Source organism: Misgurnus anguillicaudatus, chromosome 8 (assembly GCF_027580225.2).
Source record: "Misgurnus anguillicaudatus chromosome 8, ASM2758022v2, whole genome shotgun sequence".
Classification (NCBI taxonomy): domain Eukaryota; kingdom Metazoa; phylum Chordata; class Actinopteri; order Cypriniformes; family Cobitidae; genus Misgurnus; species Misgurnus anguillicaudatus.
Window position 1 is genome coordinate 15,867,308 of NC_073344.2, and position 13,112 is coordinate 15,880,419.

Below are 13,112 nucleotides of genomic sequence, written 5' to 3' on the forward strand. Positions count from 1 at the left end.
TATTTTATTGTGTCCCAAAAGCTGTAGAGAAGCTGTCACTGGGACGCTGTACTTTCAAAAGGTACACCGTAAAGAAATGCAGCATTTTTGTCAAATCAACATATATTTTTATGTTACTTTAACATATTAAGTTCAACAATTTCAACTTGTTTTTATAAGTTATGTCAACTTATCAAGTCAAAACTTAAAATAGTAGGTTGAATTGACTTGCAAAACCAAGTTGCTAACTTCATGCGGCATTTTACTTGCCAGTGTAGACCTTTTCTACCTAAAGAGTGCATATTTATATATATGTACCTCAATATTGCATTTTAGGACATTTAAATAGGGTATACCGTTCCAGTTACAGCTTTTTTTCTGAGAGTGCATGGAAGAATATCCCTAATTTTTGGAAAATTAGTGTAGCTTACTACTTTATGTAGAGATCCAGGATTTAAAAAAATGAACAATGCATACAATTTCTATTTAAAAATAGACAAATCACTTATTGCTTGAAGTCTACTAGATTTATATGTAAAAAAGCTTAAATCCATCTCTGATGGGCTTAATTTTTAAAGCATTAGTCTTTTGGAACTGATGTCTTGAATGGGTCCCATTAACCAGTATTTACTTTTCAACCGACATACTCTATTCATTAAAATGCTCATCCCTCCGTCTCTATGGTAACACAATTCTCAGAGATGCTGCTTAGAGAGTGAGAGAGAGAGTGTGTTTGTACATGTGTACTTCTTTGTGCGTGTGCGATTGTGTGTGTGTGTGTGTGTTAATTGTGCAAGTGCTCATTCTCCCAATGTCTGTGACAGATTATCACAGATGGAACATGTTGGACGTCACCTTAAGCGAGCCTGAAGCGTTTCCTTTACCAGAGCACTTACTCTTGGCTGTCGCACTGAATAATTCATCACAGACAGGTGAGACCTGCCCTTTTCTTCATATCTCCATCCATCTTCATCTTGAGTCCTACTCTTTTTGAGTACAAGAGAAGATCTCATTCATGTATTCGCGGTTATATCTATAGCAATGATAGCTCCATGAGAATACTATGTACGGCAGATAAGCGGTGGGGTGTAGAAAATGAATAAAAAACACTTTGCAAACTAAAAAAACTTGCCATTTAATAAAAAGAAAAACATGTTTGTCCTTGCTGTTTACTGAGCACATCTGTGGAAGGTAAACACATTAAAACTATGAAAGCACTTAGTATTGGAAATATTTCAAAAAGTGGGCAAGCTGTGCTGCGTATTGATAACAGCTTTTGTGTCTGTGTGGTCTGTAGTGTTTGGCTGGTTCTAGTCTGAAAGCAGAACCGACCAATAATGTGACACCGGGATCTCATAAATGTGGGTCAGCAGAGGTCAAAGCTCACCCGAAGATGAGAAATCACACATTTTTTTAAAAGATCAGTAGCAGCTGTTGAAAACAAACCAAAATAAGCATCTCTAATAAAATACGGTTTTGCACGTAAAAAGATACGATTGAACTTAAATTGCATTATATTAAAGTTGCAGTGTGTACATTGAAAAAAATTATTCATTTTTATATAATATAATTTTTAAGGTAAGTGGTTGCAATCAATTTATTTAAGCTACATTTAAACAAAAGTTGTATATTTTATTTTACTTTACTAATCTTTTTTGTTTAAATGTAGCTTAAATAAATTGATTGGAACCACTTACCCTAAAAAAATTGATTAAATTCAATGAATATTTTTTTTCAGTGTAAGGACTGAAGGATCTCTTGACAGAAATGCAAAATAATATACAGAACTATATTATCAGGGGTATAAAAAGACCTTACATAATGAACCATTATGTTTTTATTACCTTAGAATGAGACATTTTTATATACAGTGGATGTCGCCATTTTGTGTCACCATGTTTCTACAGAAGCCCTTAATGGACAAACTTTTTTACTAAGTTGTCTCCAACGATGACATGTTTTTCAGGTGTTGGCTATCGTAGCTTTTCTATGCATTTCAAAAGCAAGGGGTGAGCAGTGGACTGAGCCATTTGTTGCAATTCGCAACCTCACCACTGGATGCTGCTGAAATTTACACACTGCACCTTTAATGCATCTCATAAATGCTTTTATCCAGTATGTGCGTTACCTTGGAATCGAACCCACAACATTTAAGCTGCTTCTGCAACCAAGTGAGCTACAGTAAATCAAAGTTTGGGAATTACCCTTAAGACCAAAGTGGGTGTCCAGTGAAATCAACTCCGCCGATTACATTGTCTAACCATCCAAAGTAATTTTGCACACGCTGCTGTAATGCACCTATATGCACAGAATGTTTTTTTTGCTGATGCGAGTTGAATCGTGTTAACTGGTCCCAATAGGGTCATGGGCATTAACACATGCAGGTGCACACATGTTCAATATGAGCCATAGGCACAAACCTGTCAGCCGTCTCACAGGTTGAAACCGTCTGCTGCCGCATTAATATTGAACGGGCCCCCCTCTGCTGCTTGGTCCCATGCAAAGCCCTTCAGATATTAAGCCAAAAACCCCACCCCCCCACACCATCACCATCAATCCCCTTGTGTTTTCCCCATAGTGAGGATCGGGGTGCCAGGGCTGATGAGGTGGTCGTGGCTTCATCATGACAGCAGGGGGAAGGGTTGTAGTTTTCCGCCGGGGAGCAATCAACCTTCCTCCTCCAGTCAACGAAATGTCAAGTCTGAAAATCTCAATTAAAGTCTAACGTGAGCTAAAATAGCAGCAATTGGGTGATAATTGCGCCTGTGTTACGAGCGCTTGTATTCCCAGCTATTTAATTCTGCTTGATTAAGTAATGCATACGCATGCAACATCTAATGGTTAGGTGATGTTGTTGTCAGCGTACCTTAACTGATTATGCCACAAGAAAAAAGCACACCATTGATCCCAGGTTTGAATCATAGACACAGATGGTTCAGGTTAGAGGTTGCCTGTTAATTGGTTGATTTTTAAGGTGGGTGAGCTTAGCTAGCTATTGATCATTTTTGTCAGTTGTTTCTGTAGTTCCCATAGTGGTGAGACATAACACACTGATAAAAGGCCCAAAATAAATATGTGCCCATAGAAACCTGGAGGAAGGTTGGCAGGTATCCCCTAAATTACATCCATCTTTCAGAGTTTTTTTCATACAGTAAAGACATGACAAAGCAGTCCTATGCTGAACACGACATAGACTAGTACAACATGAATGCATTGTTAGTTACAGTCTAAGGGCTCAGTCACACCAAAAGCGTTTATGGCAGTTGCAGGCGCCTTTTTTGAATGATATTCTATGGGCAGGGCGCGTTTGCGCGCTGTTTATGCGCGCCGAGCGCCTTGCGGTTTTCTGCCGCCTGCCGCGCACGCGTTTTTGAAGGAGCGCTGAGAGCGGAGAAGCGCCTGACGTCATTCGCGTCTTCCATTGTCCAATCGAATGAGGGGAGAGGTGGGCCTTACGTTGTGGTGAGGGAAGTTTACAGTTGCTTTGAAGACTCCACTCGCTCACTCTCTCCTGCGTGTTTGTGCATCTCTCACCCTCAAACAAGGTCAGAGCAAGCGTCCTCTTTTTAAAGTTTCTGCTAATATGACAGTTAACAGCAAAAAAGCGCTCACGCTTCAATATTTGATTGACAAGACAGCTGAGGCGGTGGTTGCTTAGCAATATGAAAAGCCGCGCCGCACTGCTCTTTTTTAAAAAAGGCAGTGCGTCGCGCCTTGCGTTTGCAAGCGTTTAAAGCGCTTTTGGTGTGACTGGCCCCTAATACAGTACTTAACTAGTCTAATAAGAGTTTGTAGACATGCTTCCTGCATTAATTATTGTATAGTCAATCGAATGTGAAATGGGGAAAATCTAAATCAAATTGTGACCAAAATATAATGCCATTTGAATTTGTTTACTGTTATTAATATAAGTACAACCAGTTCCATTAAATACATTTAATGTGTTTATATTTGCTTTATTTATCACGTAACAGACATTTAAATAAAATGCAAAAAAAAAGGTTGGAGCTGCTTTTTGGGAACCTTTGCGAATAATCGAATTTTAAAGTCTAACTTACTATTTTACATTTTGTTTAAGTGAAATTTCACTTTACAAGTCAAGGTACACACTTCACATATCAAGGTAATAAAAGCAACTTATAAGCAATTTTATAAGCATTGTTGTTTTATAAGCAACTTTCAAAATTTTAACCCACTTGTACTGCAAATTCAATTAAAATGTAAGCCCTTTACTGCCACAGGTGTGCCCAAATTTTAAACGTAACAATTAAACAATTTAACGTAAAAATTAAATGATTATAGCTTACACTAAAATTAAAATAATCTTGAGAAACTATATCGTCGATAAGAGTGTTTTTTCATGTTTCATCACCATTTTGCTGAAAGAATGATGTAGTGAAAGTAATTTCCTTGGATAGTTTTAAGAATGTATATTTCAAAACCGTTTTGCAGTAATGATAATTCAGTGACAGTAATGTATTAATTTGTGACAAGAGTATGCAGCAAACCAATGACACCTAGTGGCCTCTGTTGGTAAAACCACTGAAAGTGTGACAAAAACTACATTTTTGTTGATTCTACCTTGAAATTTGAATCAAAACTAATTATAACTGTTCGTTTTTTAGCATTTTGGAAATGAAAAAGTATTATTATATATTCTTTAATTTACTTTATTATTTAATTTAATTTAAAATAAACAACCCCAGATACTTAATTGATAAACTTTTTTTTTTTTTTAAAAAAAGAGTCCAATTGGAAAAAGTTTAAAAATCACGGATCTAGAAGTCTAATCTTAGGCTTCTAGGCCACCAATCTCAAACTTTTTCGGCGTGCACCTACCTTTCCCCCAAAGAAAATCTATAACATAAAACATTGTAAAACATAACATTATTATTAAAGCTGCGGTCGACAACTTATTTGATCATATTTTTTTATCATATTCACTGAAACCAACACTTTGCTCTGATAGAACAACATAAATTTGACTGTTTAAGAAAAAAAACCTGCGCTTCTAGCTCCAGCTAGAGCCTGTGATTTGTTTTGCAAAAAATCCAACGCTCCCGGTTTACTTGGTCCAATCAGTGCAGGCCGGTTCATTTGGTTCAATTAGCGCAGGGCAGTGCAAAATCCGCCTGTCAATCACAGTACCTGCATGCGGCACAGATCCCCTCCTCCCCCTCGCGCGCGTTACAATATCACGTGCATCCGCCTGAAGTTCATAGGTGTTTTGTTTGAATGCAGCGTAATGGCGGAGAGAACATTCACTAACAAACTTCTGATTCCTCGGTTAACAACCAGAGCTAGGAAAACAACAAATCAAAAGAAGGAAACAAAGATAGAAAGCGACCGTGACCGTAATAAAACTAGGATCAATATCGGACCAGCATTTGAAAGGTGGAGGAATCTACGATATTTTAAAGGGTTCAAGCTGGATGCAGAGCTTGTCACATTTCATCTCAACAGATAATTGTGCTTTAAAAACCATTGATTGAATTTCAGAGTGTTATGTAAGTAAGTATTCTTGCTAAGTATGCGTTCACAATAATACTGGTGCACTGCACACACACTGACGAGAACGAGCTCGAGGGGATGTTACTTGGTGGTAGTGGGGGAGGGACATGAAATTGTAAACATTTGGAAACTGCTCAATCCTCCAGAGTTGCCGACAGCAGCTTTAAACAAAACATATACAACGTATTGCTGTTGGATATTAGCCTTTTGTTTTTGAGGTTTAATTACACAGAATTTTTAATACATTCATGTATTTTATAAAATGGCATAAAACTGGGGCTCCCTGTCACCATCTCTTAGCCCCTCTGGTGGCCACGTCCCCCAGTTTGGGAACCACTGTTCTAGACCGAAAAAAATTAGTTATTTTAATTTAAAGTTGCACATCACATTTTCCCCCAATATAAAAAAAGTACATATTTGCTCTAAAATTTGACCTTATTGTTTGTTGTATGAATATGTTATAAAAGGAAAGGGTCCCCCATTTATGCTTTAGTTCTCAAACCTCCAACCTCCAAATGGTCAGATGGCTATAGTTCCGGCCAAAGGAATGTTTCATAACACCTTTTTAGGCTGTGGTATGTATAATGAATATTGCCATGCTGCTAATGGGGCAGAAGTCTTCGATGACGATAGTGAGGGCTAATGGGAGCTGACAGCAGAGAGCTGCCTGATGTCCGCAGTGGCCAAAAACAGTCAGCTCACATTTACACTGATGACAGCTGATTAGAGGAACACCAACTATTGACTGACAGGGAAAGAAAGAGAGATACAGACATAGATTCTGCTTTTATTTTTTATGAGCGACTCATTTTTATGTTGAAGATATGGGCCTTAAAGAAATAGGCTAGCTTATCAAAAATAAGTTTGGTCATTATTTAGACATCTCGTGGCATTTCACAACCATATGCTTTTTACATTAAACACAGAAGGTGATGCTGAAAAAGTTACCCTCTTCAAAATAAGAGTGAGCTGGGGGTGTCAAACAAAAAATACTACAAGCATCACATATCCAGATAGTAGTCTAGCCCCTTAAAGTTGGGGAGGAACATTGCATTTTTTGACAGAAAACTTCATGACATACAACTCAAAATCAAAAAGCTAAACATCAAATATCTTTGGAAAGCTGCGATTCATGTGATTAGAATGATGTAAACCCTTTTAAGATACAATCAACATAGCAGGTACAATTAGTGTCCGTTTTTAGGGGTTTTAAAGGTGCAGTGTGTAATTTTTAGAAGGATCTCTTGACAGAAATGCAAAATAATATACAAAACTATATTATCAGGGGTGTATAAAGACCTTTTTATAATGAACTAATATGTTTATATTACCTTAGAATGAGACATTTTTATCTACATACACAGATTTTTATCTACATACAACGGACAATTTGTCTCTGTCAATTACATGTTTTTTCGGTGGTGGCTACTAGAGCTGTAATCGGGCCTTAAAAGTTAAGCCCGAAATGTCCGGAGCCCGACAGAATGCAGCCCGAACCCGAACGTACATTTAGATTGACAGCTTTTTAAAAGCCCGAACCCGTTTACAGCCCGACATTATTTAAAAGTGCGCACACACACAGCTTTTGTCAAGAATGAGAAATTTACACAGGTTTTAACATTATTTATTCATGACTAATAATCTACACGCCACTTGGAAGTTGAAACAAAGAAATAAAATAAGTCATCTGTAACATTGTAACATCTCATTCTAAATAGGCTTATGCAATACACTATAAATATGCCAATAAAATTATTATTTCTTAACGAATTAAATTAAGATAATACATTCTGAATTAAGATGGGAATTTCGCAATAACGAAATTAAGAGAAAGGCTCCGCGGGATTTGCATCGGCACTTCTCTCTATTACTGCCAACATTAGTCTATATCCTCTGTCTAAATTATGTATTTAAGACTCGATTCACATTTAGTTATACATTGAAAAACCTACTCACCAAGATTAGGCTACATGTTTTTGATGAGGAAAATCATTAAAACCACTGTAAATGAATTCAGCGCGCCGCGGTCCTGCGCTACTGATCCAGCAGCATTGAACTTGACCGCTCATTTACCTCACAAAGCCGGAGCGCAAGCCCGAGCCCGGCCCGAGCCCGTGTAAAATGTTAGAAATGAAGCCCGAACCCGCCCGAGCCCGTCGGGTCCCGACGGGTCCCGTCGGGTTCAGGCAAAGATCTTCAGCTCTAGTGGCTACCATAGCTTCTCTATTCGTTTCAATAGCGAGGGGTGAGCAGTGGACTGAGCTGTTGATTGCAATTCGCAACCTCACCACTGGATGCCGCTAAAATTTACACACTGCACCTTTAAGCCTTTTTCAGGATAGCTAAATGGCTAGATGAATAGTGTTGGAGTATGTTTCTCATTATAAGTGAAAATCCTGCCAGACAACAAGCACCTTATAGCAATTCATGGCTGAAGAGTCAACACAAAAGTATCACACACTGAAAACTGTCATATATGTGCTTAGAAAAGGTAAAAAAGGATGACAAGATTGCCCTTGAATTGAAGTTATTGTAAGTCATGCAAGACTTTTATGCAGAACACATATTTTGAAATTACGAACCACACACATAACAGGCTACATACTTATGCCCTCGAAAAAAGAAGTCACCGGCCGCCACTGCCATTTAGTACTGACATCATAAAATTTTCCAGGAGCAGGAGTATCACGCTTGACACAGATATACACATGCAAACAGCATACACATACATGCACAGAGGACTATATACAGAAAAATATATATTTTTAATTATATTTCAAAAATATACCAAAAAATTCTGAAATATAATTTGGACTATGTTTACAAAAATATATTTTTTACAGACTTATTTTTTGGCCATTTTTATATTTTGAAATTGTTACATTTTAAAGTGTTAAAAAATATATTTGGCCCTCCATATACAGTTTTTAAAATCAAGGAAATATATAAATGTCGCATTGGAAGAAAAACTTTGTTACGAACCTGTAAACATAACAGTTTTAAAAAGGTGAAAATTAAATAAATGTTCAACTTCACAAATATACTTTATAACATTAACTTGTAGCATATTTTTAAAATATATTTTGGCAAAGAATACATTTTTTCCATATGATGTAAAATTAGAAGTGTATTTGCTTGCCCTTGAAACAGGCTACATTTTGAAATATATGTGTAGCTAAAACTAAATATATTTCCAAATTCAAAAATATATTCAATTGAGCATTACTTTTTACAAAATGTATTTACACTGAAAAAAAAAGATTCATTGAATTTAATCAATTTTTAAGGTAAGCGGTTGCAATCAATTTATTTAAGATACATTTAAAACAAAAAGATTAGTAAAGTAAAATAAAATATAAAACTTTTGTTTAAATGTAGCTTAAATAAATTGATTGCAACCACTTACCTTATAAAAATGATTCAATTCAATAAATAATTTTTTTCAGTGATATATTTAAAATATATTTTTGCTCAGAGAAATTTATTTTTTGCTGTATGAATAGCGCTAGCACAGACCTCCAAAGTAGCTCAATACTAACCAACTGCAGAAGCGCAGAAACATACGTCATGACAGTCTGAGACTGACAGTCCCAGACTGACAGTCTGAGGCCGGAAGTTGGCCTTATAAGGCATTCCGCTGTTCTGTGTCGTTGTAAATAATACGGTGATATGATTATGCAGGCATGCGGGTTTTCTGTCTTTTATGCTCCTTACGGAGGCTAACTTTGTTTGAAAATCATACCCATTATATCAAGAGCATGGACTGTGTTCAAGACCCACGTCGATAAAAATGCAGGGCTTGCACATAGCGATTCACTGGACATCAAAGTACCGTGAGATCAGAGTGCGTGTTGTGCTTGTTTTAAGAAATGTATTAAAAAGATTTAATTTAAAAAGATATATTTACGATATTTGAGATGCAACTGTATATTATTTATAATTTTATAGTGCGATTTCAGAATGACTGAGGCACTTTTTGCCTTATGAGATGAATTATTTTATAAATACACACACGTATGTATGTAAGTTATGTCTGTTTATATCAGTGCTTCTCAATTATTTTCTGTCACGCCCCCCCTAGGAAGAAGTAAACATTTCGCGCCCCCCAACTCTCCGCCGCGACTGTAAATAGTATAATTTGTCTATAAAATGACACATCTGCAAAACATTGTATCCTTATTAACATTAAAGAAAACACAAAAATAGAAATATCAATCAACTTACAACAAAGAATAACTTTATTAACATTGTTTTTTAGTCTGTAACAGAAAAGACTTAAAATGCATCAATTTGCCTAAAAAAACAATCATTATTTAAAGTATAATATTTTTTGACCATTTAAAACTGAAAAATTAAATTAAACAATCAATAAATAATAATAAAAACTCAAGCGGCTTATCAGCGTGTTTGTAGTGTAATGTCTTTATGTGACAGTGCAAAAAAAAATCACTTCCTGAAAAAGTGTTTTCCCCGGGGTCTCGCGCGCCCCCCTTGGTGTCGCTTCGAGCCCCCCCTGGGGGTCCCGCCCCACTATTTGAGAAGCACTGGTTTATATGTTTGTATTTGTGTAAAATAATATAAAACGTAAGAATTGTTATTTGCTACAGACAATTGTTAATAGTTTTTTTTTTAGTTAAATGTATAGTTTATTATCCAATTTTTATGTGTCATAAATGAATAAAAATAAATGTAACACAAATCTTAAAAAATGAAGCTTGAGCATTTGATGTGAATGAAAAAGCATTTTAATAGATTTTAACGTTTAATAATTCTCCGTCCATCTCCGGTCTGAGATTGTAACTCCGCCACTTCCGGCCTCAGACTGTCATGAAGTAGGGTTCTGCGCGTCTGCAGTTGGTCCTATCTCAAGTAGCTACAAAACTAATATAAAATTAGGTTTTAAGATGGATGTGACAGAACATACTACATCATTATACGTTTCTTTTATAATCGCATATTGTCTCAGTTCATGCTCAGAAAATAAGCTCTCGGAAAATATGTAATAATAGTTTACATGGGGTATTTGATTATACAAAAGAGAGATCTGTGTGTGAATAGAAAGGTTATGCAAGCATGAAGATTCAGATGTGTGAAATGACGCTAATGCACCTCATGCATTAGCTAATGCCAAATTAAAGGTGTAAATTAAAGTTCTAGCTGTAAAATAAGAAGAGCTTCTGCTGTCAGATTGTTTTGCAACACATCATTTTAACTAAAGTCTTAGTAAAGCCTTTGGTGTTCAGATATAAGATGACTTTTTTATAGGTCATTCCTGTAAAGCACTTATAAAAAGTAATATGATTGTGTTAAAACAATTTTACCTTGAGAAAACGTCCACGCTTTATTCACTTTCAGAACAAAAGTTAGAAAGCAAAAGAAATACTTGAAACATTTTAGATAAATGTGGAAGTTTTTCATTTTAAGAAGCACCTGAAAAACCAAACTAAAACGGCAACATGTACTCAAAGTAGTGAGATCAACATTTAAAACAAATTTTTGTGAAAAAGAAAAACTTTTAATATGATTTTCATCTTTGTCATGTCATTTTTTTATTCAACTGCATAGAAATGTATGAGGGGGAGGTGGGCATTTTTGATTGACATCTATCTGTCTATCTAAACCTGACCTGCACACCTATTTTAATGAGCTCCATACCATATGATGGTTAATATCACAAATAAAGACCATATGCATGTGTCCACTGATCTGCAGTCCTCTTGAAGTAATTGTGTGTATATGTTTGTGAGTTTAAATATTTGTGGAAATGGAGTTACTGCAGACAGACAAGCATCTGTCTAAACATTTTACGGACATGTTTTATACAGTATCTGCATTCAGCACTATTTGTGAGAATTGTTATATTTGTGGGCCTGATCCATGAAAAATGTGCAGTTGAGTGTGTGTATGTGTGTGTCACTTCATCAGTCAAAAGCTCATCAGTCAACCTCATTATTACCCCATCTGTCTGATTGAAAATTAGCATGTCAATTTCAGTATGCTTTCTCACCCCCAGTAGTGTCTACCTATATGTTTTATGCTAATGTTGTCATGTGACTGTGTGCTAGCTGTTTTATTAAACATTATTTTAAAATGCAAACTCATTTAAAATCGTCGTAACTAAATATTAATAATGCAACATTGTTAACCTTCACCCTCGTACCGCTGAGAGTAATGAGTATAAGGTCAGATAAGGTTACAATTCTGAAACTTTTTGGCTTGTGTAGCAGGAACGTTTCTCGGGTATGGAGGTTTTAATTGTCCCATGTTAAGTATTCAGCAATATATACTGTATATCGCTGTATATGAGGTAAAGCTAGATTAAGCATGTTTTGGTATTTATGGCGACATAATTGGGTCCCCAGTGCTTCTATCAACATAGAAAATGTGAAAAAGATCAACCCAGTAACTTAGTTTTGGTAAACCATTCTCTGCAAGCTTGTGAAAAAATAGGTCGTTGAAATTTGGCTCCCCTTGTGATGTCAGAAGGGGATACTGCAGTATCCAACCACAGCACTGCCATTTAGTGCATAGATCAGCTCATTTGCATTTAAAAGGACACCCAAAAACGGCACATTTTTGCAGTGGCAATTTTAACACGCTATAGTAAATTATCTATATGGTATTTTGAGCTAGAACTTCACAAACGTACTCTGGGAACACCAAAGATTTATTTTACATCTTTAAAAAGTATTGTGAAATGTCCCCTTTAATAGTAAATGACATGATTTTTTTTACTTTTATAGCCTACCGTACATGACAAATTGCAGCGATAATCACTATTTCTTTGACATAGGAGTTTTTAATTTTATAAGTCTATAACTGTGTAAATCGAAGCTTGATTTTTGTTACTTAAGTAGGTTAAAGATGTGGAAAACATTGCAACCAATCACAAGCATTCCTGAAGGATTAATAAAAGGGCAAGTGTGACATCACTGTAAGATCAGAGCCACATGTTGTGTTTTCTGGTGTTTAATCCGAACCGCGGTGAGATCCACACACACACATGCACCAGATGAGAGCTCAACTCATACTGAGAGCTGACATCTGGGAAGGAGAAAACATGTGCAATGAAAACATGCGTTCTGTAAGAAATTCCTGAAACAGATGCGTGAACATTGTCATGTCAGCCATCATGTTAAACAGGACGGCTATTAAACACGGCTGCTATTCGACTCTACCAACATTTATCATGTTTCTTTCATCTTACAATGTTTTATTCATGCATTTTGCAGATGTTTTTATCCAAAGTGACTTTATTAAAGCACATATGTTCTTCTTTATTAATATGTGTGTTTCTTGAACTGTAAAAAAAGTAAAAACAACTTGGTTTTGCAAGTCAATTCAACCTATTATTTTAAGCTTTGGCTTGTGAAAAGTTGACATAACTTATAAAATCAAGTTGAAATTGTTTAACTTAATTAAATAACATAAAAATATATGTTGATTTGACAAAAATGGATTGAGCCCGGCATTTGCGTTGCTAATGCAATGCTGTAAAAAGCTGCAGGTACAGCTTTATCTTAGTTTTAAGTTTTAATGCAGTTTAAAATCGCAGTTTCAGCGCAGCTTCAGAGGACTCTAAACGATCCCAAACGAGGCATAAGGGTCTTATCTAGCAAAAC

The 13,112-nt window shown here is 36.0% G+C and overlaps 1 protein-coding gene across 2 annotated transcripts in view; it reads left to right on the plus strand.

Moving 5' to 3' along the window:
• Positions 1-758: 758 nt before the first annotated feature.
• sema3fa (sema domain, immunoglobulin domain (Ig), short basic domain, secreted, (semaphorin) 3Fa) overlaps positions 759-13,112 on the plus strand; it is an 84,264-nt gene continuing 71,910 nt past the window's right edge. Inside the window, exon 1 of one of the 2 annotated variants that reach the window (XM_055214037.2) lies at positions 759-911. In XM_055214037.2, coding sequence (XP_055070012.2) covers positions 791-911 — 121 coding nt within the window. In that variant the 5' untranslated portion in view covers positions 759-790. The remainder of the gene's footprint in view (positions 912-13,112) is intronic. The other variant, XM_055214035.2, reaches the window with a different exon arrangement.